The 24,821-nt window shown below is 35.8% G+C and overlaps 1 protein-coding gene across 3 annotated transcripts; it reads left to right on the top strand.

Annotated features, from left to right (window-relative positions):
• The first annotated feature begins 781 nt into the window (after positions 1-781).
• Positions 782-3,339, top strand: LOC107853242 (pentatricopeptide repeat-containing protein At1g05600). Of its 3 annotated transcripts, XM_016698239.2 has the most exons (3): positions 782-1,128; positions 1,215-1,486; positions 1,599-3,339. In XM_016698239.2, the coding sequence occupies exons 2-3, from the start codon at positions 1,482-1,484 to the stop codon at positions 3,145-3,147; spliced, it is 1,554 nt and encodes a 517-aa protein (XP_016553725.1). In that variant the 5' UTR covers positions 782-1,128; positions 1,215-1,481; the 3' UTR covers positions 3,148-3,339. The 3 variants fall into 3 exon arrangements, with proteins under 3 accessions (XP_016553725.1, XP_047249822.1, XP_016553726.1); XM_047393866.1 differs by having other exon boundaries at positions 782-1,486; XM_016698240.2 differs by lacking the exon at positions 1,215-1,486 and having other exon boundaries at positions 783-1,128.
• Positions 3,340-24,821: the final 21,482 nt, after the last annotated feature.

The following is a 24,821-nucleotide window of genomic DNA, read 5'->3' as shown; positions in this document are numbered from 1 at the left end:
CTATCTAGCCACTTCATCGAACCATACCGAGATAATAGTTATTCATGAATCAAGCTTAAAATGAGTATAGTCGAGATCCGTGATACATTTCATTCGAGAAAAATATGGTATGAAATGTGATAATGTATTCACAATTTTATACGGAGATAATGCAGCATGCATAACACAACTTAAGGGAGGATTCATAAAAGGAGATAAAACGAAGCACACTTCATCAAAATTTTTCTACATACATGAGCTCCAAAAGAATGGTGATATTAACGTACAATAGATTCGTTCAAGTGGCAATGTGGCTGATTTATTCACCAACTCTCCTTCAATTGCAACTTTCAAGAAGATGGTGCACAAGATCAAGATGCAAAGACTCAAGGATGTTCTCCTTAAGGGGAGTTAATATGCGTTGTACTCTTTTCCCTTACGAGGTTTTGTCTCACTGAGTTTTCCTTGTAAGGTTTTTAATGAGGCAACCGATATGCGTATTATTAGATATGTATACTCTTTTTCTTCACTAGATTTTTTTCCATTAAGTTTTTTCCAATAAGGTTTTAACGAGACACATTATCTATCTATTAGACATTCAAGAAGGAGTATTATAAATATATTAGTGAATATCTATTTTATCATATATATAGTGAATATCTATTTATAAAAGAATTAAAAATCCAAAATTATTTTTATTCACAGTAATTAACCCCTCAATAATTACTAATGAGAAATAAAGACATCTCTTGCTCCATTTTCTTTTCTTCTTTTCTTTATATTTCATAATATGCGTCATAATATCCTTACTTATTTCATTCCTTCTGGCAAACTTCTCCTAAATTTATTTTAATAACTTTGTAATTTTTATAATTATGACATAGCTTTATTTTTATTTTTTTTAGTGTGGGCATATTTTGGTCTCCGGCTCGTGAAAATGTTAACTCCCTCGGCCTCTGCCCTGTCTGCGGGCATTAATGAAAACAATTAATAGAAGAGTAGTGGAAAGAAGCAAAACAGAGGGGAAAGGAGGAAATGAAAGCAGCAAACAGGTAGATTGGCGCTAAAGTGGAAACATGCAGAAGACGACATTCGGCTGACCCACATCAACTGTTTGATAAATTGCTTGTGACCCGGCGAATCCTTTGTGTAAGTCCTCTTCTCTTCCTTCTTTGTAGCCACCGTCCTCTCATCCCAAATCCTTTGTGTATTCAATCTTAGAAAAACATCCTCAGGCGCTTCCGTTTCCTTTGTTACTTATTGCTGGGAGGTGCACATCAACTGTTTGATAAATTGCCTGAGAGGGAAACCAGCTTGTGAGTAACCGAGTGTTAGTGGGAAATGCCGAGGAATAAGTCAAGTCCTGGATTGCTTGCTCAGTCCACTGGACCTGCAACTTGTTGCAACTGTGATTGGCCATCTTAGTTGTGTTTAAGCGTGTCCATTTCACTGAATAATTAACTCCCTGCATGACTGTCAGAATGGTCGATGAGGAATTGTGAATGAAGTAAGTTGATACATGAACTAAGTTCCAAGGATTTACTGCTACATCATAGTCTTGATGGAATTCTCGAAACATGAAATCGTGGTATAATAATATCTCTCCTATTTTGTTTCAGAATCTCATCAACGTTGTTGCTTCTTATGGGCGTAAGATGGCCAAGGATACTAACACCAAAACAGCTCTCACAGATAATACAGAGCCAGAAGAACCCACTAAAAGCGCTTCAAATTTTTGACGAAGCAAAATGCAAGTATCCAACTTACCGTCACAATGGTCCTGTTTATGGAACTATGATTAATATCTTAGGCAGATCCGGTAGAACAACTGAGATGAAGAGAATAATTAATCTGATGAAAGAGGACTCGTGTGAGTGTCATGACACAGTATTTGTGAACGCCATTAGAAGCTATTCACAAGCTGGATTAACAAATGAAGCCATTTTTCTTTTTAAGTCTCTTACGCAGTTCAATTGTATAGAATGGACTAGATCTTTGAATACTCTCTTAGAGATATTGGCAGAAGAATCTAAGCTAGAGTTTGTTTATCAGTTATTCCTTGAGAACTCTTGTGGATGGGAAGTGAGGTCTCGGGCTCGTTTGTTGAATTTGTTGATGAATGTTCTTTGTAGAATGAAACGCTCAGATCTTGCATTGCATGTTTTCCAAGAGATGAGTTACCAGAACTGCTATCCAAACAAAGAGAGTTATAGGATCTTGATGAGGGGCCTATGTGAAGAAAAGCGGCTCAATGAGGCTACTCATCTTTTATACGCAATGTTCTGGAGGATATCTCAAAAGGGAAATGGTGAAGATGTTGTTGTCTATCGAACTCTATTGGAAGCATTGTGTGATAATGAAGAAGGGCAGGAGGCCATTCAAATTCTTGGTAAGGTATTGCGAAAAGGACTAAAAGCTCCGAAAAGATGCTACAACCACATTGATCTTACTCAGTGCCGGAATGGAACAGATACAGAATACATGAAAGTTTTGATTAATGAAGCTTTGATTAAAGGCATAATCCCCAGTTCAGATAGCTACGGAGCAATGGCTGTTGACTTTTATGCCGAAGGCAAGATTGATGAAGGCAACAAAGTGCTGAAGGAAATGCATGACAAAGGCTTCAAACCATCAGCGGTGATTTATGAAGCAAAGGTAGCTGCTTTGTTCAGGGACGGCCAGGTTGATGAGGCAATTATGGTCATTGATTGTGAGATGGTACAGAAAAACTGTGTTCCAAATATTAGGTTGTACAATGTGGTTATAAAAGGCCTATGCCATGAAAAAAAATCTATTAGTGCTGTTAAGTATTTGGAAAGGATGTCTAGGCAAGTAGGTTGTGTGCCAAACTATGAGACTTATGAAACTTTGGTAGATGGGTTATGTAAAGATGGTAAATATGTTGAAGCAAGCAAGGTGATGGAGCAAATGTCAATCAATTCCTTTTGGCCTAGAGCTGGAACTCTGAATTCTCTTATCCAAGGTCTTTGCCAAGTAGGTGATTTACACATTGCAATTATGTGTTTGGAGGACATGATCTCTCTAGCCTTGACTCCAGATATCCATGTGTGGCAGTCATTATTAGATGCAATCTGTTCTGAAAATGGTATAAATGAGGCTTATTTCAAGACACTAGAGCAGCTACAGACACCTTATCGTAGTATATAACTACAACTGTATTGCTGGATTTCCCCTTTTTTCTTTTCTGGTACGAAAATATTTTCTGGTTCACTCTTCTCAACCCTTCCTTTTCTGTTTTTCCTTTTCCTTAGGTCTGAATTTTAATCATCTGCCTTGATTCATTTAGTAATTTAACTTATGCGGATATGTTGATCTCAATGTCCGTGCTTCATTTTTGTATGTTCAAGTCGTTGCTTATTTAAATTGTACATTCACCAAAGAGGGATAAATATCTAGCTAAGCTTATACAGCTGGTACTTATGTGTAACATAGATGGTGCACTTTAACTAACCAAATAAAAGTTAAAAGTTGAAGGGATTATTTATAATGTAAAATGTAACGAGTTCTATTCCAGGAGGGACAAAAATTAAAATTTACTGCAAGGTTAATTTGTGGTAAGTGGAAAAAGTAACTCAATAGAAAGCCAATTTCATTAGCTAACAATGAGTTTAGCGGAAAAACAGAAAATAAATTTGCTAAAAGGGTATCCTATGCATAACTCCATCTAATAAAAGACCGATTCTTGTTGTACATAAATGCTGAGGCGAGAGTCGTGTCCAAACACTTCTTAATAGAAGGAGATTGGTCATGGGTTTAATTAAGGATAGAACATTTATTTTTGAAATCTAGATGCTACTACTCCAGGTGCATATACCTCTTGAGAAGATATTGAACTGGCTTATGGTTTTAGCTTGAATATTCTTAAGAAACGAGGGCAACTTCTGAATTTCTATGTATTAATTGAAGAACATAAAACAAGTGTTTCTTGGATTTGAATATAGTTGCAATATCATCCTAACGGACCGTTTAAATTGCAAACACCTTGGAAAAGTCGCAAGTAAGTCAGACAGAGAAAAGATTGAAGTATGTACAAAGCACCTCTTTTTGCTCATCTGCAATAAGAAAAGATTGACGTATCGAAAGAACACCTTTTAAAAGTCGCAATTCAGTTTCTCATTTTAATCAAAATTAAGTTACTTTGATGATAGAACATAATTAGCATGTTCTGAACATTTAATCAGAGTCACACTACTGCTTCATAAACAGCGATCCGTTAAGCTATGTAAACCACAAAATTGCAGGAAACATGGTTCAAAGTCTTTTCCACCAAAAGCATGTTCAAACTAAGAACAAACTCTTACCGTCAAGAAAAGAGAAGAAATCAAATCCAGCACAACTCAAAACAACCTACAACCGCAAAAGAAAAAAAAGATGCATCTGAAATAGATGCTCCAAGTAGCTAGAAGGAACATTCTGTTTCTACAACCTGTTGTTCCTATCCTAGTGATTACACAATTTTTGAGCATCCAATGTTTCCCAGGGATGTTTCAGGTTTATACAACTTGGATCACATTTGATGTTCAACCAAATTGATCAATGGGATGGAAAGTACTAGACTTGACTTGAAAACCTGAGGAAAGATAGCATGTTTTGTCAGAAATAATAATTTCAAATGAAAGCCAAAAATAAAGAGTTATCAAAATTAATTGTAGTTGTGTGTTCTATAGGTTTCTATTGTATCTACACGAAAGAGACAAACTAGGACTCAAATATATGAAATAGGAATTGTTGTAGGTGTGTACTGTTGGGTTCTAAGTAAATATTTGAATGGAAAATGGAGGGAATACATAGAGGAAAAAGTGAAAATCAATTTAAGGAAGCAAACTTCTCCCACAAACCTTTCTTATGCTTATATTGAGAAACATTCCTTCATGTGAATAGTGAGGCAAGAACAAGACATGCCTCGCGCAGTCGTCGTCGTCGCTCGGCTTCGGATTGATCGAGTGGTTATCTTTTTGGACAAAATTTATTTGAAACCTGAAAATACGTAAAATGTTTAATCCAAAAATCTAATAGAAAATTTTTTCTCCATTTGCGGACGCATTGCTGACTGCAAATGCAGTCACAACGCATCTCGAAGAGACGTGAGGTACCGTTTCGGAATAAAATGACGACATGTGCGCGTTGGTCAGGCGCAGGTCGAGTGCAGGCCAAGCCAAAATATTCTGGTTTGTCAAATGCTACCTCTGAATGCAGATGTAGCGTAGGTCGGGCGCAAATGCAACACAAGTGTGAGTCGTTTCGAAAACGATGCACTGTTTGGTAACTGTTGCTTCCTTTCGGAAGCAACACCATTTGGCTATAAATACCTGCACTTTTTCTCAAGTAAAGGTACGAATTTTGAGTTGAAAAGTATATTCTTTTTTTTTTAAAAAAAAAGAAATGGTAACTTTGTATTCACTCAAAATTCATCATCCAAGAGATGATGAATTGGAAACTAACATCCTACAGAGTGGTCAGCACAACCCCATGAGGGTAGTTAGATTACAAGTTTCCTAAGAAATCAACTAAATCTTTTACCTCGCTTGACAAATCTTGTTTATATTAATAGATAATATATGCCACCTCAGTTTGTTATTAGCTTAAGATATTGTAGCTATCTAACTATATCCAATTATACTGTAGTTATTATGTGTTATATTTAGAAGTTTCATAGTTTCCTGTATTTTAGGTGTTTCTACTTATTTGTACTTATCAGATAGTATTAGTCCTATATCCGCTCTATAAATTGTTGTTGTACGTGAATTACATTTTATCTTTCTCTTCTACATCTCAAACCTTTATATGGTATCAAGAGTTTTTTTTTCTTCTCACAGAGTTCTAAGATATTTTTTCCCAACCATCAGAAATGGCTCTCTTTGTTACCAACTCTGATGCAACCAACTCCACCAATATTATCCAATTCAACTCGGTTATCCAACTTCCGACTAAACTTGCTGGCAGCTATAATTTCCTCTTTGGAAGGCACAAGTATTATGCTCATGAGAGGACACAATCTTTACGGACATCTAGATGGGATTATCCCTACTCCTGTCGTGACCACCACCACAAATAGCCAGACAATTGTCAACCTCGATTATGGTAATTGGTTCAGTCAACCTCGATTATGGTAATTGGTTCAGTCAGGACCAATTGATCCAGAATGCAATTTTAGCATTCGTAGATACGAATCTTGCTGCCACTGCAACCACTACTTATGCCAATAAGTAATGGGATTCCCTCCATACTACTTATGCCAATAAGTCGCAAACTCGCATTTTCAGTTTGCGAGATCGCCTAGCTCGTCTTACCAAAGAGAGTTTTCCTGTGATGGACTATCTCAACCAAGTTCGATCTCTCTGCGATGAGCTTGCAATTGCAGGAACTCCAGTCACAAATGACGAACTCATTGTCAAGATTCTCACTGGTCTTGGACCAAAATATCGAGAAATCTCAGTAGTAATTCGAGCACATGACACCCCAATTTCATATGCCGAACTGTTTGAAAAGCTTATTGATCACGAGCTTTTCCTCAAACACAATGCTCTGCCTCACTCCACCACAATTACTGCTGCTGTTGCTCAAGAGTCCAACTCTCAAATAAGGACCAACGTCACCAACAATAATAGTCGTCAAAACAACTACCAACAACAACATTCTCAGCCAGGACGTAATCGTCGCACCAATACGCAAGAAGTCAACTTAGTGTGTTAGTTATGTGACCGACTTGGACACTCTGTTCGTGTTTGTCGCTCTCAATCTCACAATTATTTTCAGGCTCAGGCCAACTTTGCTGAACAAAAAAGGTAGCAAGTAGCCCCATGGATCGTTGATTCAGGGGCTACACACTATGTTGCATCGGATACCTAAAGTCTCATAAGCATTACTAACTACAATGGTTCGAAATAAATCACTATGGGAAATGGTAACACCATACCAATTTGTCTTACTGGTAACACTGACTTATATGCATCTAATTCTAGCTTTCAATTATCCAATATACTTTGCTCCCCTTCTATTGTCAGTAACTTGATTTCAGTTTCTCAATTTTGTCGTGATAATAAAACATCCATTGAATTCTTTCCATTCTCTTATCTTGTGAAGGATCTGAGTATGGGGCGCTGCTAGTTCAAGGGCGAAGTAGAGGACGTCTTTATGAGTAGCCGCCAGACAATGCTTCTTCTTTTCAACCGCAATGGAATGTGGTTTTCCTTAGATCTGTGGCATTGGCGCTTGGGGCATCCACCGCGCCGTACTCTAGATATATTTTTGAATAAGTTTTCCATTCCTGTTAAGAATGACTCTCTTTCTATTTGTAATTCATGCCAATCAAATAAAAGCCACAAGCAATTTTTTTGTATGAATTCCTTGCAGAGTCATAAGCCTCTACAAATTATTTACAGTGGTGTGTGGGGTCCATCGCCTATTTTTGTCCGTTGACAGAAAAAGATATTATGTTTTGTTTGTAGATCAATTTTCAAAATACATGTGGCTCCACACGATTCAAGCTAAACACGAGGTTTTAGATGTTTTTAAAACACTACATCCATTACTCGAATGCCGATTTCAAACAAAAATATTATTTTTTTATACTGATGGAGGAGGTGAATTTTAGAGTTTAACTTCTTATTTGAAATCACAGGGCATTGAACACTTAATTTCTCCACCTTATACTCCACAACGAGTTGCTATAGTAGAAAGACGACATCGACATGTTGTAGAAACTGCAAAAATTCTAATGCACCAAGCTTCTTTGCCAGCCACCTTTTGGAGTTTTGCATTTTATCAAGCGGTTTTTCTCATAAACAGAATAACAACTCCAAATTTAAAAGATAAGTGTCCATACGAGCTTTTATTTCAAGAATCACCAAATTATGACAACGTCAAATTTTTTTGTTGTTTATGTTGTCCGTGGCTGAAACTGTATGCACAAAATAAGCTTGATACAAAATCAAAGCCCCGTGTCTATCTGGGGTTTTCAAACAAACATTATTCCCATCAATGCTTTAACCCGACCACCTCCAAAGTCTTGTCTTTCGAGAGATGTAGTATTTTTTAAACTAGTTATCCTTTTAGCAATATTTTTTCTAATTATAAAAATCAAAATTTGAAAATTTGTTAGGATGAGTTATCTCCTTCAAAGGAGATGGACATTGATATCCCAATAGAGCTACGTTGCTTTGAACTACCTCAGCCATTGTCTACAGGCGCACAAAGGTCTCTCTGCATTCCTTCCACAGTAGCGTTGCCAAGCTCAGCTACATCTCCACCTTCATCCAATAATCCAGCAAGCAGTCATACTTCTCCATATTCAACTGCATCAGCTCCTATTCTTTTTTCTCCAGCAGCAACAAGTATTTCACCCATTACCCGCACCTATAGCTGCTGGACCTCTAAGATTACTCCATCTGTCCAAGCTCCTTAGGTTCCTCCAACCATTGTCTTGCAACCACCATACCTTAATGCTCCTTCACCGCAACAAAAACCAGCTACCCTTTCGCATATAATGGTTACCCGCTCAAAAACAAATAGTCTGAAACCTAAGAATTTTCTTGCCAAAACCAATCTTTTTCCACCAATTCCCCGCTCCTAACGTCAAGCACAACTATATCCCCAGTGAAAAGAAGCGATGAAAGTAGAATATGATGCTCTAGTCAGAAACCAGACATGGGATTTGGTCCCTAGTGATCTCTCTCGGAATGTTGTGGACTGTAAATGGTTGTTTAGAATTAAACATAAACCTGATGGAAGCATTGACAGGTATAAGGCCCGCCTAGTAGCCAAAGGCTTCACTCAAATACCCAGGTTAGATTATCATGACACATTCAGCATAGTTGTTAAGCCTGCAACAATTCGTTTGGTCTTTGCAATTGCTGCCCAACATTCCTGGCCTATTCATCAACTAGATGTCAATAATGCATTCTTACGACATAGACTTGAAGAGGAAGTGTACATGAGACAACCTCTTGGTTTTGAGTCCTCTCAAAATTCTATGTACATTTGCAAGCTCAATAAGGCCATATATGGACTGAAGCAGGATCCTAGGGCATGGTACACTGAGCTCACCAGCTACTTGACAAGTATGGAATTTGTTAAATCAAAATCTTACCCATCTTTATTTATCCTCCATAATTCTGGTGCTATTGTCTACATTCTTATATGTTTTGATGACATAATCATTACGAGCAACATTCAGGAAAGTATTGTGTCCATAATTAAATCACTTTCTCAGCGATTCTCTCTCAAAGATCTTGGTCTCTTGCATTATTTTTTGGGTGTTGAGGTAATATCCACGCCAACTACCATATACTTGTCCCAACACAAATATATCATGGATCTTCTAGATGAATTGTATATGGTTGAATGCAAGGGTGTTCCAACGCCAGTAACATCAACCTGCTACTTCATTGACACAGAGACCGATTCAGCTATTGATGTTTCACTTTACAGACGAATCATTGGTAAGCTTCACTACCTATCTTTCACTAGGCCTGACATCGGGTTTGCTGTAAGCAAGTTGTCTCATTTTATGCATAATCCCAAAGAGTCTCACTGGAAGGCTACCAAACGCTTGTTGCGCTACTTGAAGAAAACAAGCACATTGGGGGTCCAGTTAAGTCGACAATCAATAGATTGTTTTCTTGCATATTCTGAATCTGATTGGGCTGGAAATCCACATGACAAAACATAAACAATAGGTTATGTTGTCTACCTTAGGAACTCACCAATCCCATGGTCTTCCAAAAAATAAAAGTCTGTGTCACGCTCATCCATGGAAGCTGAGTACCGAGCTATTGCTGTTGCTGTTTCTGAAGTCAATTGGCTCATGAATTTGATCTTGGAGCTTCACCTATCACTGTCTTCCGCACCAACTATTCTCTGTGACAACGTCAGTACCACTAACATTTGTGTTAATCCTATTTTTCATAATTGAATGAAATATGTAGCTATTGATATCCATGTTTCTACTTCTTTGTACTTATCAGATTGTATTAGTCTTGTATCTGCTCTATAAAGAGTTGTACGTGAATAACATTTTATCTTTCTCTTCTACTTCTCAAACCTTTATAGTTTACACCAAAAAAATAAAAGGCTAATACAATTCATCTTAATCTTCTGGAAGTTAATCTCTAGCCCTTCAAAGCACCTATAGATATGTAATTTTGTCCCTCCCAAAATCAACTTATACCCATTTACCCTCACCTTACCAGGTACCTTACCCCCATGTGATCTCTTCACAAAAAAAAGACAAAAATAACAAAATTTCTAACAAATTAATAATCCACCCAATCAAAATTAACCACCTCACCTTATCCTAACTACTCACCACCTACCCCATATACCCCTACATATCCCATGTACCCCCTAGCCCCACCTCTTTGTCACATTTTTTCCCTTGGAACTATAACAAAATACATACGCACACATATAGATGGAGAGGATTCCATAGAGATTACACCATATACATACTCCTATATAGATAATACATGCACACACACTCAGGGGACTTACGATTCTTCCAAAAAAGACACTCTACACATAGAGAGAGAAAAGAGGGGTGAGTAAAAAGTGGAAATCAGAGAGAAATGGGGAGTGAAGGAGCATAACAATGAGTGAAATAGAGTGAAGATAAGAGGAGGGAGAGAGGAAAGTCAAGGGTTGAACGGAAAAGGGAGAAATTCGTAGTTGTTGAATTTTTCGATGATTTCCTCGCCGAAAATCATCGAAAATAAAAGTCGACCAGTCACCGCCGCCCTATTCATGATCAAACCATCCTTGGAAACCCACCAAAAAACACTGACTTTAGATCCCATCAACCCCATTGGAAAAATAATAACAACCCAGCTATTTCTCATCGATTCCCACCAAAAAAACAACAATGAACAGCAAACCATTGCTAAAAACTAAAATCATCCAACTAAAACTGACCCTTCACTGGAAATTTGCCAAAAATTTTCATTGTTGTCACTATTCTAGCAACGGTTACTCACCAAAAAAGCGATCAAATGTTCTGCCAGTGACTAAGAAATCAGGTCTGAGTAAATCAGAGTTCGGGATCGAAGATGTTGATTTGGGTTCGTATTGAGGATTTTGATTTGACGTTTCGGCGCGGACTCCATCTCGTTAATGGAATAATACTTGATTGATAGCGGGATTGAGGTCTGATTCTTTCTTCTTTTCCTTTTAATTCTTATGTGATTGTGAACGTTTGATTCGATATCATGGTTTTATTTGTTTATGTGAGTTGTTGGTGACATTTGAGTGTTTGATGTTGCTATGCAAGATTGTTAAATGTTCGTTATTCTTGATTGGTGGATTGCATATTGGAATAGGCTAATTACATTGAGAATGAATTTGGGGAGGAAATTGAAAAATCGATAAAAGGTGAATATTGATTAGTTCGATTCATTGATTGCTGTTTGATTTGAAATGGACACTAATTTTTTCAAACTCGATAGTATCACGTGTTAGGTTGATCATTGATAGGCAAATTTTTTAGGTTTGGGTAGGCAAATATTAAACTTGTGGACTATTGAATATTTTGCAATGTTTGTTGAATGGTTTTTGTCTTATCGCATATGAATCCCTTGTATCATTTGCTGGGGAATGTCCCAAAGAAAATTGTATTTATTCACCGAACAATGCCCCAACGTAGTCTTCGAAGGAGGTTCGTGATCAAGACCCGAAACGTTGGGTGGAGCTTAGTCTAGGATTAGTTTAGAATAGGATTTACATTTCCATATATTCTTATTTTTGGGACTGTATAATTTGGACTGGACATTATTTTGGTTTTGAATTTTGTTTGATTTGTTTGTTTGTTTTATGAGTTTTGTTGGTCTATTCACTTTATAGCATCATACTAGCCGATATACTCTACGGAGCGACCATGGTCAAACCACGGGACCGAGGGATGCCAAACATCTTACCTTTGGTCAACAGAATTCCTTAATTGAAATCACTGTTCGTGGATCAGTTTTTAGAGTCAAACCTTTGAAAAAGATTTCCAAAGGTGACTTGGCACACCTGATTTATGCCAAGTGGCGACTCTGAGTTTAAATGTAAAAGAATCCTTTTTCAAAACAAATTTCATTCGACTTAGTTGACACTATGGTGTATAAATATCATTGTGTTATTATTTTATCATTGTTGAGTGCATACGTGCTAAGTGTTTACAATTTTTTTCTATGTGTTATCGCTTTATATCTGTTATCATTTGCATAACCCGAGTCATTTTTTTGCAACAAGTCCCGTCGTACACGCTTTGTACACAAACTCTAGTTAAGTCACCCTTATTTTAGGAGGGGGAGTCGTCGGCTGGTATGGAGTAGGTGGAAAGCTATCACAGCCACCATCGACCATACGCTCCCCCGAATAGCCTTGTTAGTGGAACCCAGCGTAGGTCAACCTTTAGGTCATGCTTATTTGCATCATATTGAGACCTAGAGAGACCCACTTGATCCTTTGTAGGAGACTCACCCCTAAAGCATCCGTATGTGCTAATTGTTGCATCTTTGGGGAAAACATGTGCTAAAATTAAAGAAAAGTGTAGAGGCAAGGAAAAGTTTGGAAAAAAAAAAGAAAAAAAAGTGAGTAAAAAAATAAAAGAGTTTCGTAGTTTTTTAGTGTTCTTAAAGGCTTTTGTTTTTCACAATTCAAAAAGATTTGTTACCTTTTGCACTCATTTACTCAAAAAATAAAACATCAAAAAGATTTTGCCTTTTTTCCTTTAGCAAGTATTCATAATTTGAAAATTTTTAAAAAGATTTTTTTCAATAGGAGTTTTTTTAAAAAAAAAAATTCAAAAAATATGGTAGAAGTTTTGTACATTTCATATAACGAAAATACCAAAAAATAATTCTTTCATAGTTGTTGGTGTCAGTTTTATGTGAAATGTCTAATTAAAAATCCAAAAATGATTTTATTGACGTTGTTCATCGTCTGTCTTTGGTTGTGTCTCTTAAGTCAAGGTTTAGTTTGTTATTTAATCCTTAATTGTCCAATCTAGACGAACTACATACACTTGATTCTCCTTTTTCAGGAGTGAGATACGTAGGCAGCCCTTCTAGGATTCGGTGATCTTATTTAAGGAATTCAAAAAAGATTTTCTTCACTCGTTATTAGAGTAGGTTTTTCATATACATCTTTAAAAGAAAACTATAAAAAGATTTTCGTTTAATAGTTTTAAGTTTCATTTTTGTTTGAAGTTCAAAATTGAAAACCCAAAAAGATTTTTCTTTGGTAATCATAAATTTTATTTTGTATAGTAAATTGAAAAATTCAAAAAGATTTTTGTCAATTCTTTTGACAATTTGTTATTTGCTTTTCTTCTTAAAGTTTCAACAAAAAAAAGAGTTTGATTGGCTATGTTGTGTCAAAACTTCATGAACTAGGCACACCTGATTCTCCTCTCTTGGGAGTGAGATACGTAGGCGCGCTTCTTGGGTTCGGTGATCTTTTCAAAAAGAAAAAAAAGAGGTTTTGAAAAAGTGTTGAACTCTAACATATTTGTTATCTCTTGTTCTGTTAGTTTAAGGTGGTTGGTTTGTGGCATTCTGGCTGTTCCTCCACATCACACCAAATCCAAGTAAGAGTTGTATCCAACAAGGAAATAAAGAGTGACATCATGGATCAAATAAGAAGTCAGGAAAATGAGAGTTTAAAGCAAGAGATTTTAAGACTAAGGTAACAAATGATAGAAACGCACCGAACTTGGGCCAGTGGGTTTTCTCCTCCTTCATTTTCCGCTATTGATCCTACAAATACCTTGAGTTTTCCACCAAAATCGCAAAATCAGTTTCCTACTATTGTTGATACACCACAACATACCTCAGAATCTATTCCACGTCAACTGCATCCCAATACTTCTACCACTTTTTCTCTAGCTCCTTAGTATAAGCCTACTACATTCATAATACCACATATTGTCTGTGATTTTGTTGCTCAATAATCTACTGAGGCTTCCACATTGGTTATCCGTCCAACGATTGTGCTTCCTCATGTATTAGTGAACTTATGTTCAATATTCTTGATGATCATTGCTATACTCCTGAGCCTACTTTTAAGTTAACTGGACCACCAAAATTTCTTACCAAGAAACTTAGCATGCCAGAAGAGTAAGAGAAAATAGTTGGAAAAATGAAGAATAGAAAATAGTTGGAAAAATGAAGAGTGCAGAAAATGCTATGAAAAGTTCCCTAGGACTTGAGAGTAAAAAAGATGTTTCATATAAAGACTGGGGAATGACTTTAAGTGTCAACCTTCCTCCAAGCTTTAAGATATCAAAATTTGAGGAGCATGATGAAGATGAGGATTCTGTAAAACACTTGGGACAATATTGCCATCAATTGAGGGGTATTGAAGGAAAGAAGAAGGAGAACGTACCTATTGTCATTTCAGAGGTAAAACAGAGCTTGAGATGATGTGGATACAGTATTGCTGAGTTTTCTTTGCCCCTAGAACGACAATATTGTCAGTCTTAATTCCGAGCTTACATATCAAATCCACATACTCACCTACAACAAGGTTCCTCTTTTCAAAATCCAAGATATTTTATTCCACTTCCTCAGTATCCTTTGAACAATGCACAGTTGTATGCTCATCCATCTTCTTATCCATAATGGAATGCACCGGTCTCTCAACATCATCCTCGACCCCCACATATTTACCAAGGAACTTCTAAGTCCAAGTTTCAACCGAGGCTAAAGTTTGCAAAGAGGAGAAAGTTAAAGGATAATTTTTTCACCGATTGGGAAATCGTATGCCAATTTATTCTAGAGACTAAGAAAGTTGGGCATAATCACTCCTCTCCTTCGGTATACTCCTGAACCACATTCAAGAAATTTTGATCCTAATGTACGGTGTGCATATCATTTTGATGTTCAAGGTCACAGTACTGAAGATTGTCGTACTTTGAAAACATAAATAGAAAAGATGATTTAAGAAAAAGTGATTGTGGTGCAAAACATTGACACCTCGAGCGTCAACAAAATCCTTCAGCAACACCTGATAATGCACAATACGTGGGAAGCAAAGAGTTAAGCATGAGGATCTAAAACTTATTTATTGAGGAAAATATATTGGACAGTGGTGGAAGCTCTAATCATGCGGATCTGCAAACCAGTGGTTAGATGTCAAGCTTAGCAATTGGGAAGACACTCCTTTCCTTATAAGGAAGGGGATTTGGTTGCTTGTCTTGTTTTCTTTTCTGTTATCTGAATTATTTCAAGGTTGTAGTTCGGGATCTATTTTATTTTGTTCCTTTGTCTTTTATGTTCAAACCCTTCTATCTTTCATTTCAACTTAATGGAGTGTCTATTTTTCCTTTGTGTTTTAAATATGTATTGTTTGTTTGTTTTCTTTACACAATACATTTTATGTTGATTCTAGTGATATGATATGTTGGCGGAATTTTCAGCTAGATCTTAAAATCTAGTTTAAACATGAACTTTGAATCAGAGGGCTAAAGTTAGAAAAAACACCTGAGAAATAAATAGTGTGTTAAGATATTTGGTGACCATGTTGAAGCCTTCTTTCAAAATTAAGAAAATTATTTTGAGAATCACAAGAATAACTTGGTCATCAATTGAAAAGCATAGCTCAATTAGGCCAAATAGTGGATGCTTGATCCCTATATCAAGAGAAACAGGAAGATAATCAACTTAACAGAAGCATAGGTCATTCGATGTGAGGAATTTACAACAAAGGTGGAGTTGTATGCTGGACAAAGTGAAGAAGAATTAGTGACGCACAGTCTCAGTTAAAGTTAGTGCTGTAAAAATGTTACAAATAATCTTCATCTTTCACTTTCATATTGCATGATCTGTACTTGCATTTTCAAGGATTGATATGCTGAAGGTATTTCATTCTGTTATCCAAACATTGTGTCGTTCTTTGTTTACCCCCTTTGAGCTTTAGTTCTATTTTCTTTCATAACCTTCTTTTGAAATCAAGATAGAGTCAGTAAAGTTCAAAAAAAGTGTCGAGAAAAAATAAAGTCAGAAAAGTTTTTTAAAAAAATCAAAAGTATGTCAAAAAAAAAAAGAAGAGTGTCAAAAAATAGAGTTAGAAAAGGCCCCAAAGAGAAAAGGAGAAAAAAGAAGAAGAAAAGAAATCAAAAACAAATAAAAGAACAAGTTGTCAGAACTACGTGTGACCTGATTCTCCTCTCTCAGGGTGAGATACGTAGGCTGCCCTACTCTGGGCTCATTCTAATCAAATAAATAATTTAGAATTACCCAATTAAGGAAATTGGGGCATGGGTTAATTTTCATTATTTGAGTCGATTTCAAAAGTTGTAAGTCACACCACATTTAAAGTGTCTTTGGCCCTCATGCCACCCTCTCTTCTAAACTTATCCAAAAGTCAAGTTACAACCAAAGAAAGACCTTCAGATCAATCTTTGAGGATATTAAGGCTAAGCATACAATGGATATGATGATGCATTTTGAAAACTATTTGTCTTCCTTAACATAAAGAATCATAAGAGAAATAAAATGAAAGAGTCTTATCGGTAAAAATCCTCACGAGCATCATAAGACGATTGTGAGTTGAGAGAATAAAATGAGAGAGTCTTATTGGTGAAAACCATCATGGACACCGTAAGATGATTGTGAGTTGAAAAAAATGAAATGAGAGAATCTTGTCGGTGAAAACCCTCACGAATATCGTAAATAATGGTGAGCTGAGGAAAATATGAACGGGAGAGGCTTGTTGGTGAAACCTTCAAGACGTCACTAGCCGAATAAGGTCTGTGAGTACAATTAGCCTATGAAAGCAACTTAATTTTAGGGTTATTAGCTCAACAATAATTGATGAAAGATTGGATGGAGCTTAATCCAAAATGTATGTCATAATCATTAGAGTTGACTACCATTTTCAGATAAATTTTTCTTTTCTCTGTTTCAAGGGGGAAATTCATTGTCTTTTCTTCCTTTCTATATTTCTATTTTTGTTTTCTTGAGTCAGTTATTCGAATGAAAAATCATTTTTCTTGTGTCTTTGAGTCAAATCAATGTCAAAGCAATTGAGAAAAGATTTCAAACTGACTATCAACTTCTTCAATTACAAAGTAAGACAAAAGGCCAGCACATGAAAGAAGCATGATTGTAAGTCAAAACAAGGCATGCAGAAAGATATTGTCAACAGACAAATTTGGGGGATTTGTGGAAATACTAAGATCTAAAGGGGGTTATCTGAGAAACATAGCAAAACAGAGATACTGTGTTTATTTTAGAGTCATTCTTAATAATCTGAATTTGGATCAATGGTACAGCAAGATCATGATATGTCAATAGCTGGAAGCAAGATTAGAGATGACAAGTGCAGGAGCAATCATCTCAAAAGCTAAAACCACAAACCAACTATCATATTTTTAAACATACAAGTTTTCTTTGTATGAAACAGGAACACATATTACCTTCAAATCAAGGACTTCAGAACCTAAAATATCAAAAGGTACATTGCGTCACTTCGGCGAATACAAGTGCCAATATTGCTATGCAGGTTTGGTAATCAAAACTATGGTAAAAACTCATAATCCAATATCTCTAGGAGACACACTTCCTTGATTGGGTCAAGTTCATTTATTAGGTGATGCACTTTCTAAATTGAACCTTCACTCCTAGAAATCTCACTTTCTATTTAAGTCCTTCCATCTTCTAATATTTAGGAGACACATTTCGTTATCTAGGTAATTTAAGTGGCATTTGTAAGGAGACGCATTTCCGTATTTGAGTAATTCAAGAAACATTTGTAAGTAGACACATTTTCTTGTCTGGGTAAGTTAAGTGACATTTGTACGGAGATATATTTCTTTATTTGAGTAAGTCAAGCACACATTTCCTTATCTAGGTAATTCAAGTGGCATTTATAAAGAGACACACTTCCTTTTTGGGTATTCAAGTTTCGCTTGTTAGGTGGTTCACTTCCTTTTTGGGTATTCAAGTTTCGCTTGTTAGGTGGTTCACTTCCTAGCTTAAGTCTTGACTCCTAGAAAATGAACTTTCTAGTCGAGTCATACCACTTGACCCTCGGGAGACACACTTCCTTGTTGGTATTCAAGTTTCTCTTGTTAGGTGGTTCACTTCCAAACTTAAGCTTTGACTCCTGGAAAATGAATATTATAGTAGAGTCATTCCACTTGACCCTTAGGAGACACACTTCTTTATTGGTATTCAAGTTTCGCTTGTTAGGTGGTTCACTTCTTAACCTAAGTCTTGACTACTAGAAAATGAACTTTCTTGTCAAGTCATTCCACTTGACCCCTAGGAGACACACTTCCTTGTTGGTATTCAAGTTTCACTTGATAGGTGATTCACTTCCTAACTTAAGCCTTAACTTCTAGAAAATGAATATTTTAGTAGAGTCATTCTACTTGACCCTTAGGAGACATACTTCTTTGTTGGTATTCAAGTTTCACTTATTAGGTGGTTCACTTCCTAATTTAAGCCTTGACTCCTAGAAAAGGAACTTTCTAGTCGAGTCATTCCACTTGACCCTTAGGAGACACACTTCCTTGTTGGTATTCAAGTTTCGCTTGTTAGGTGGTTCACTTCCTAACTTAAGCCTTGACTCCTAGAAAATGAACTTTCTAGTCGATTTATTCCACTTGACCCTTAGGAGACACACTTTCTTGCTTAATCCTTGACTTCTATAAAATACACTTTCTAGTCAAGTCATTCCACTTGATCCTTAGGAGACATACTTCCTTTCTTAAGCCTTGACTCCTATAAAATACACTTTCTAGTCGAGTTATTCCACTTGATCCTTAGGGGACACACTTTCTTGTTTGGGTAATTCAGATTCATTTATTAGGTGATACACTTTCTAAATTGAACCTTCATTCCTAGAAACCACACTTTCTAGTCGAGTCCTTCCATGTAAACCCTAGGAGACACGCCTCCTTATCCTCAAGAGATGAGTTCATTGATCAAAGTCTTGATTCACCTTTTCATTATGCATTTTTCAAGTAATTATGATTGGGTTTGACACCCATAAAAGTTTTCTAATGATAAACTAGGGAAAAACAAAATTTAATTCATGTTGTTGGAAATATCATTTTAGGATCCTCTTGAAAAATGAAACCTTATTTTAGAAAAAGTGAAATCTCTCTTTATCGTAACCTTTTTTGGGGATAATTATCTCTCTAGTTTTGACGTGATTTCAGGAGACCGCCTGGAGAACAGGGTGAAGAAATGGAAAATCAAGCAGCAAGGTAAAAAAATTGTAAGTCAGGAGCCTATCTGGAGAATAGGGTGAGGACTTTCAAATTCAAGTTCAAAGTTCAGAAGTCCCACATGAAAAAACATGGTCAATGTTCGAGTTCATCTCCAACAACTAATTTTGTATGGAGAAAGAATCTATTCTTAAGTTCAACCTAAAGAAGATCAGATCATTTGTCACTTTTGAAAGCATCAGAGACCCAAGACAAGAATCAAGAGATGCTGCAAAGATAGGACTTTTGTAATTTCATTTATCTTTTTAACTTCGACAGGACCTCACTCGACTCTCTAACTCGGTATAGTCCCTCTTTTTCCAACTCTTTGAGATACCTGTGACTTGATTCCCTCACAACTTGGGATAGGTAGGATGCCCAAAATCAAGACTAGGTTGCCTCCTTTTCTTCTATTTCTTTCGTTTGAATAACAATCGAGATAAAATTCTGTCTCATTATTTACATTTTTGTCTAAAAACACTTTGTGTTTACACCCAAAGAGGGGCATGATGTAGACACGTAATTGTATCTCTCTCAAAATCAACTTTTACCCATTTACCCTCAGATTACCACGTACCTTATCCCCATGTGATGATCCTTTCAAAAAAAAGACAAAAATAACAAAATTCCTAACAAATTAACTACCCACCGAATTAAAATTAACCACCTCACCTTATCCTAACCTCTCACTACCTACCCTACATACCCCTACCAATCCCATGTACCCCCTAGCCCCACCCTCTTGTCACATTTTTTTTCTTGGCACTATAACATGATATATGCGCACACACATAGCTGGAGAGGATTCCATAGAGATTAAACTATATACACATACCTATGTAGACAATACACGCACACACACTCAGGGGAATCACGATTCTTCTACAAAAGACACTCCACACATAGAGAGAGCAAAGAGGGGTGAGGATAAAGGGAAAATAAGAAAGAAATGGGGAGTGAATGAGAAAAACAATGACTGAAATAGAGTGAAAAATAAGGGAAGAAAGAGAGAAAAGTCGAGGGTTGAACGGAAAAGGGAGAAATTCGTAGTTGTTGCATTTTTCAGTGAGTTCCTCATCAAAAACCGCCGAGAATAAAAGTCGATCAGTCACCACCACTCCATTCACGATCAAACCATCCTTGGAAACCCACCAAACAACACTGACTCTAGTTCCCGTCGACCTCAATGGAAAAATAATAACAACCCAGTTATTTCTCATCGATTCCCACCAAAAAATAATAACGACCAACAAACCACCACCAAAAAACTAAAATCAACCAACTAAAACTTACCCTCCACCAAAAATTTTCCAGAAATGTCATCTTTGTCACTGTTCTAGCAGCGGTAACTCACCGAAAAAAAACCAAATGTTCGACTAGTGACCAAGCAATCGGGTCTGAGTAAATCGAAGTTCGGGAGCAAAGTCGTTGATTTATGTTCGTGCTGAGGTTTTTGATTTGAGGTTTTGGTGCGGACTCCATCTCATTTAATGGAATAATACTTGATTGAAAGTGGCATTGCGGTTCAATTCTTTCTTCTCTTTCTTTTAATTCTTATGTGATTGTGAACATGTGATTTGATATCATGATTTTATTTTGTTGATATGAATTGTTGGTGACATTTGAGTGTTTGATGTTGCTATGCATGATTGGTGAATGTTCGTTATTCTTTATTGGTGGATTACGTATTGAAATGGGTTAACCACATTGAGAATGAATTTAGGGTGAAAATTGAAAAATCGATAAAAAGGTAAATATTGATTAGTTTGATTTGAAATGGACGCTAATTTTGTCGAACTCGATAGTGTCACGTGTTAGGTCGAGAATCTATAGGCAATATTAGGTTTGGGTATGCAAATTTTGAACTTGTGAACTATTGAATATTTGCAGTGTTGTTGAATGACTTTTGTTTTATCACATCTGAATTCCTTGTATCATTTGCCGAGGAATGTCCCAAAGAAAATTGTATTTATTCATTGAAAAATGCCCCAACATATCATGTATTCGAAGGAGGTTCGTGATCAAGACCTGGAATGTCGGGTGGAGCTTAGTCTAGGATTAGTTTAGAATAGGATTTACATTTTCATATTCTCTTATTTTGGGAACTATATAATTCGGACTGGACATTATTTTGGTTTTGAATTTTGTTTGATTTATTTGTTTGTTTGTTTAATGTGTTTTGTTGATCTATTCACTTCATAGTGTCATACTAGCCGATATACTCTACGGAACGAGCATGGTCGAACCACGAAATGCCTAACACCTTTCCCTTCGTCAACAGAATTTCTTAACTGGAATCTCTGTTCGTGGATCAGTTTTTAGAATCAACCCATTTTGAAAAGGATTTTCAAAGGTGACTTGGCTTTATGCCAAGTGGCGACTCTGAGTTTAAATGTAGCAGAATCCTTTTTCGAAATAAATTTTTATTTTTTATCACTTAATAATAAGAACTCTTTCAAACTTAAAACATATCTTTTTGGTAAAAAAAGGGGTGTGACAACACCTAGTGTTCCTTTCTCTATAAATGGTCCACCATATACATCATGGTATGGTCTTCCACCGTTCTTCAAAAGCATATTCTTCTTCTTCTTCTTAAAAAAACTCTTGGTGTGATCTTCAAACTGTTGAGTGAGTTCGTGGTTCAGAAAATTTGAGGTACTTCTATTTTCTTAAGTGAATCATTTTATCCTCAGATACTTAAAGGGAATAAATTCGTTAAGGACACACCATAAATTCGATGGACTTGATTCTATCTCTTCTGTATACATCTTGCTTTCTTGAAGTTAGTTTTACTATTTTCCCAGAAAATAGTAGAAACTTCATTTTTATAGTTCATATATCGTTTGAACGTGTGTTTGAAGTTGTTGGAACTTCTTTGTAGTTCTTGAACTTAGTGTTGAAGTTCATTTTATTAAATACAGATTTTATACCCGCAAATAACATATACAGATCCATACCTTTGTTGTAAATGTGGGTATGAAGTAGGATTTAACTCTTAGGTCTACAGAATGATGATATTCTTTCAATCTTTATCTAGTTCCTGGTGAAAATGCCAAGGTGAGGTTTTTCTCATTTAATTCTTGGCAATTTCGTTATGCATAATTTATCCGAAACATCTAAGGCTACTTATATTTGATTCTCTTTTTGATGACGTGCGTATGCTTCGATTTTCTCCTCTTGATGATGTTGGAATGTGTGAATGCTTAGAAATGTGGACAAATTAAATTTGAGTCAATCATGTCTAGTGTAGATCGAATTTTCCTTTGACTCCCGCAAATTTTTGTTTTTTAATCTACGTGATATATGAAAAATATTGTTCGTCATTTTTAATAGTTTGAACAATATTGTTGGTGGATATGGCGTGACTTATGTTTTAGGTAATTTTTTTTTTTCTAAATTAGGGGTAGGGGAAGGACAAATCCAAGAGGGGATTACAAGATGAGGGATCAAACTCTCACCAATAAACTGAAAGTTTCAGCTAACCAACTAAACTACTATATTTCTCCATGTCTTGGGTACTTTTGTCCCCTATTCCTCTTTCTTTTTAAAATTCTTTTAGGTTCTTATTTTCTTTCAAATGGCAGACAACATTTTCATATCTCCGTAGAGTAAAAAAAACAAAAATTCATGATAATCAAAGGAAAATTTAATCAACATAGACACGATAGACTCAAATTTAATCTATTCGTGTTCTCGTTTTTTAAGAATTCACACATAACATCATCAAAAAGAGAAAATTGAAGCACTCACACATCATTTAAAGAGAGGAATCAAATATAACTAGCCTTAGATATATCAAGTAAATTCTATAAAATGAATTGTCCAAGAACTAATGCTAGAAAAATCTTCACCGACCTTGACATTTCCACTAAGAAATTCTGGGCAGAGTTGAAGAGTAACAGTATTTTCTAGATAGTGCGAACAACTATTAGCAATGAAGTTGAGAAATGAGGCAAAGGTACGTAACGCCACTAGTACTATATATTGCTATATGTTTTTTTGATTGTATTTGGTCAATAGAACCTGACTACGATAATCTCTCATTGAATGTGGTTTCTTCTACATTTAAAAATTGTGTAGAGGTTTTACATTTTCTCCGTCGACTGTACTAAAAATAAATATCTATTTTTACTTGTCCAGTTTAAAAATCAAGAGGAAATTACAACTTTATGCCTATTTTACCTTATTATTAAGTTATTATAATTTTCAATTTGTTATAAAATATAAAGCAAAGAAGAAGAATAGAGAGAGAAAAGAGAGCGACCATTATTTCTTTGAGGGATTCTTGATGAGTTAATTACAATTAAGCAAAAATCGCTTTATTTATAGGGGAAAACTAACCTTGGGGTTTCTAGCTTTTTCTTAAATAGATATTCACTATATATGGTAAAGTAGACATTCACTATGTATGGTAAAGTAGATATTCACTACATATGGTAATATATTTATAACACTACCTCTTGAATGTCTAATTAATAGATAATGTGCCTCGTTAAAACCTTACTGAAAAAAAACTCAGTGGAAAAAAAAATTTAGTGAAGGAAAAAGAGTACAAATCTCTAACAATACGCATATAGGTTACCTCATTAAAAACTTTACAAGAAAAATCCAGTGGGACAAAATCACGTAAGGAAAAAAGAGTACAGCGCGTTTTAACTCCCCCTAATGAGAACATCCTTGAGCCTTTGTATCCCGATCTTGTGCACCATCTCCTTAAAAGTTGCAATTGCAAGAGACTTGGTGAATAAATCAACCACATTGTCACTTGAACGAATCTATTGCATGTTAATATCAACATTCTTTTAGAGCTCATATATGTAGGAAAGCTTTGATGAAGTATGCTTCGTTCTATATTCTTTTATGAATCCTCCCTTAAGTTGTGCTATGCATGCTGTATTATCTCCATATAAAATTGTGGGTACATTGTCACATTTTACACCACATTTTTTCGAATGAGATGTATCATGGATCTCAACCATACTCATTCTCGGCTTGCTTCATAAATAGCTATTATCTCAGTATGGTTCAATGAAGTGGCTAGATAGACTGCTTTGTATATCTCCAAGATATGGCAGTATCCTCACATGTGAACATATAACTTATTTGAGATCAAGCTTTATACGGGTCAAATAAGTACCCAACATCAGCATAACCAATAAGATCGGGACTACAATCTTTAGAATAAAATACGTTCATATGTTTGATCACATTCTGATATCTCCTAATAGGAGCAGAACTATATATACCTCACTAATAAATTGACCGAAAAAGGTTATGTCATGCCTTGTAGTATTTGCAAGATACATTATTGCACCAATTGCACTAAGATATGGTACTTCATAACCAAGGAGTTCCTCATTCTTTTCTTGAGCTCAGAATGAATCCTTATTCAATTATGCATGTTTCTTATATAAGCAAATATTCAATTGCTTTTGAAAACTCTCCAAGAGTTTCAATAATTTCCAAGCTATAAGCTTATACAATATAACGATTATAAATAAGTTTTTCAGAAACTTTTATATGCTTCAAGCATTTTGAATACTTAGAAAGTTATCATATAAATTTTGTCAAGTGACAATATTCAGCATTTCATGCCTGACATCTTCAAGTGTTTGGACTGCAAATTAAA

Source organism: Capsicum annuum, chromosome 7, assembly GCF_002878395.1.
Source record: "Capsicum annuum cultivar UCD-10X-F1 chromosome 7, UCD10Xv1.1, whole genome shotgun sequence".
Taxonomy (NCBI): Eukaryota; Viridiplantae; Streptophyta; class Magnoliopsida; order Solanales; family Solanaceae; genus Capsicum; species Capsicum annuum.
The sequence above is the reverse complement of the archived record's forward strand: the minus strand, read 5'-3'. Positions and strand labels throughout refer to the sequence as shown.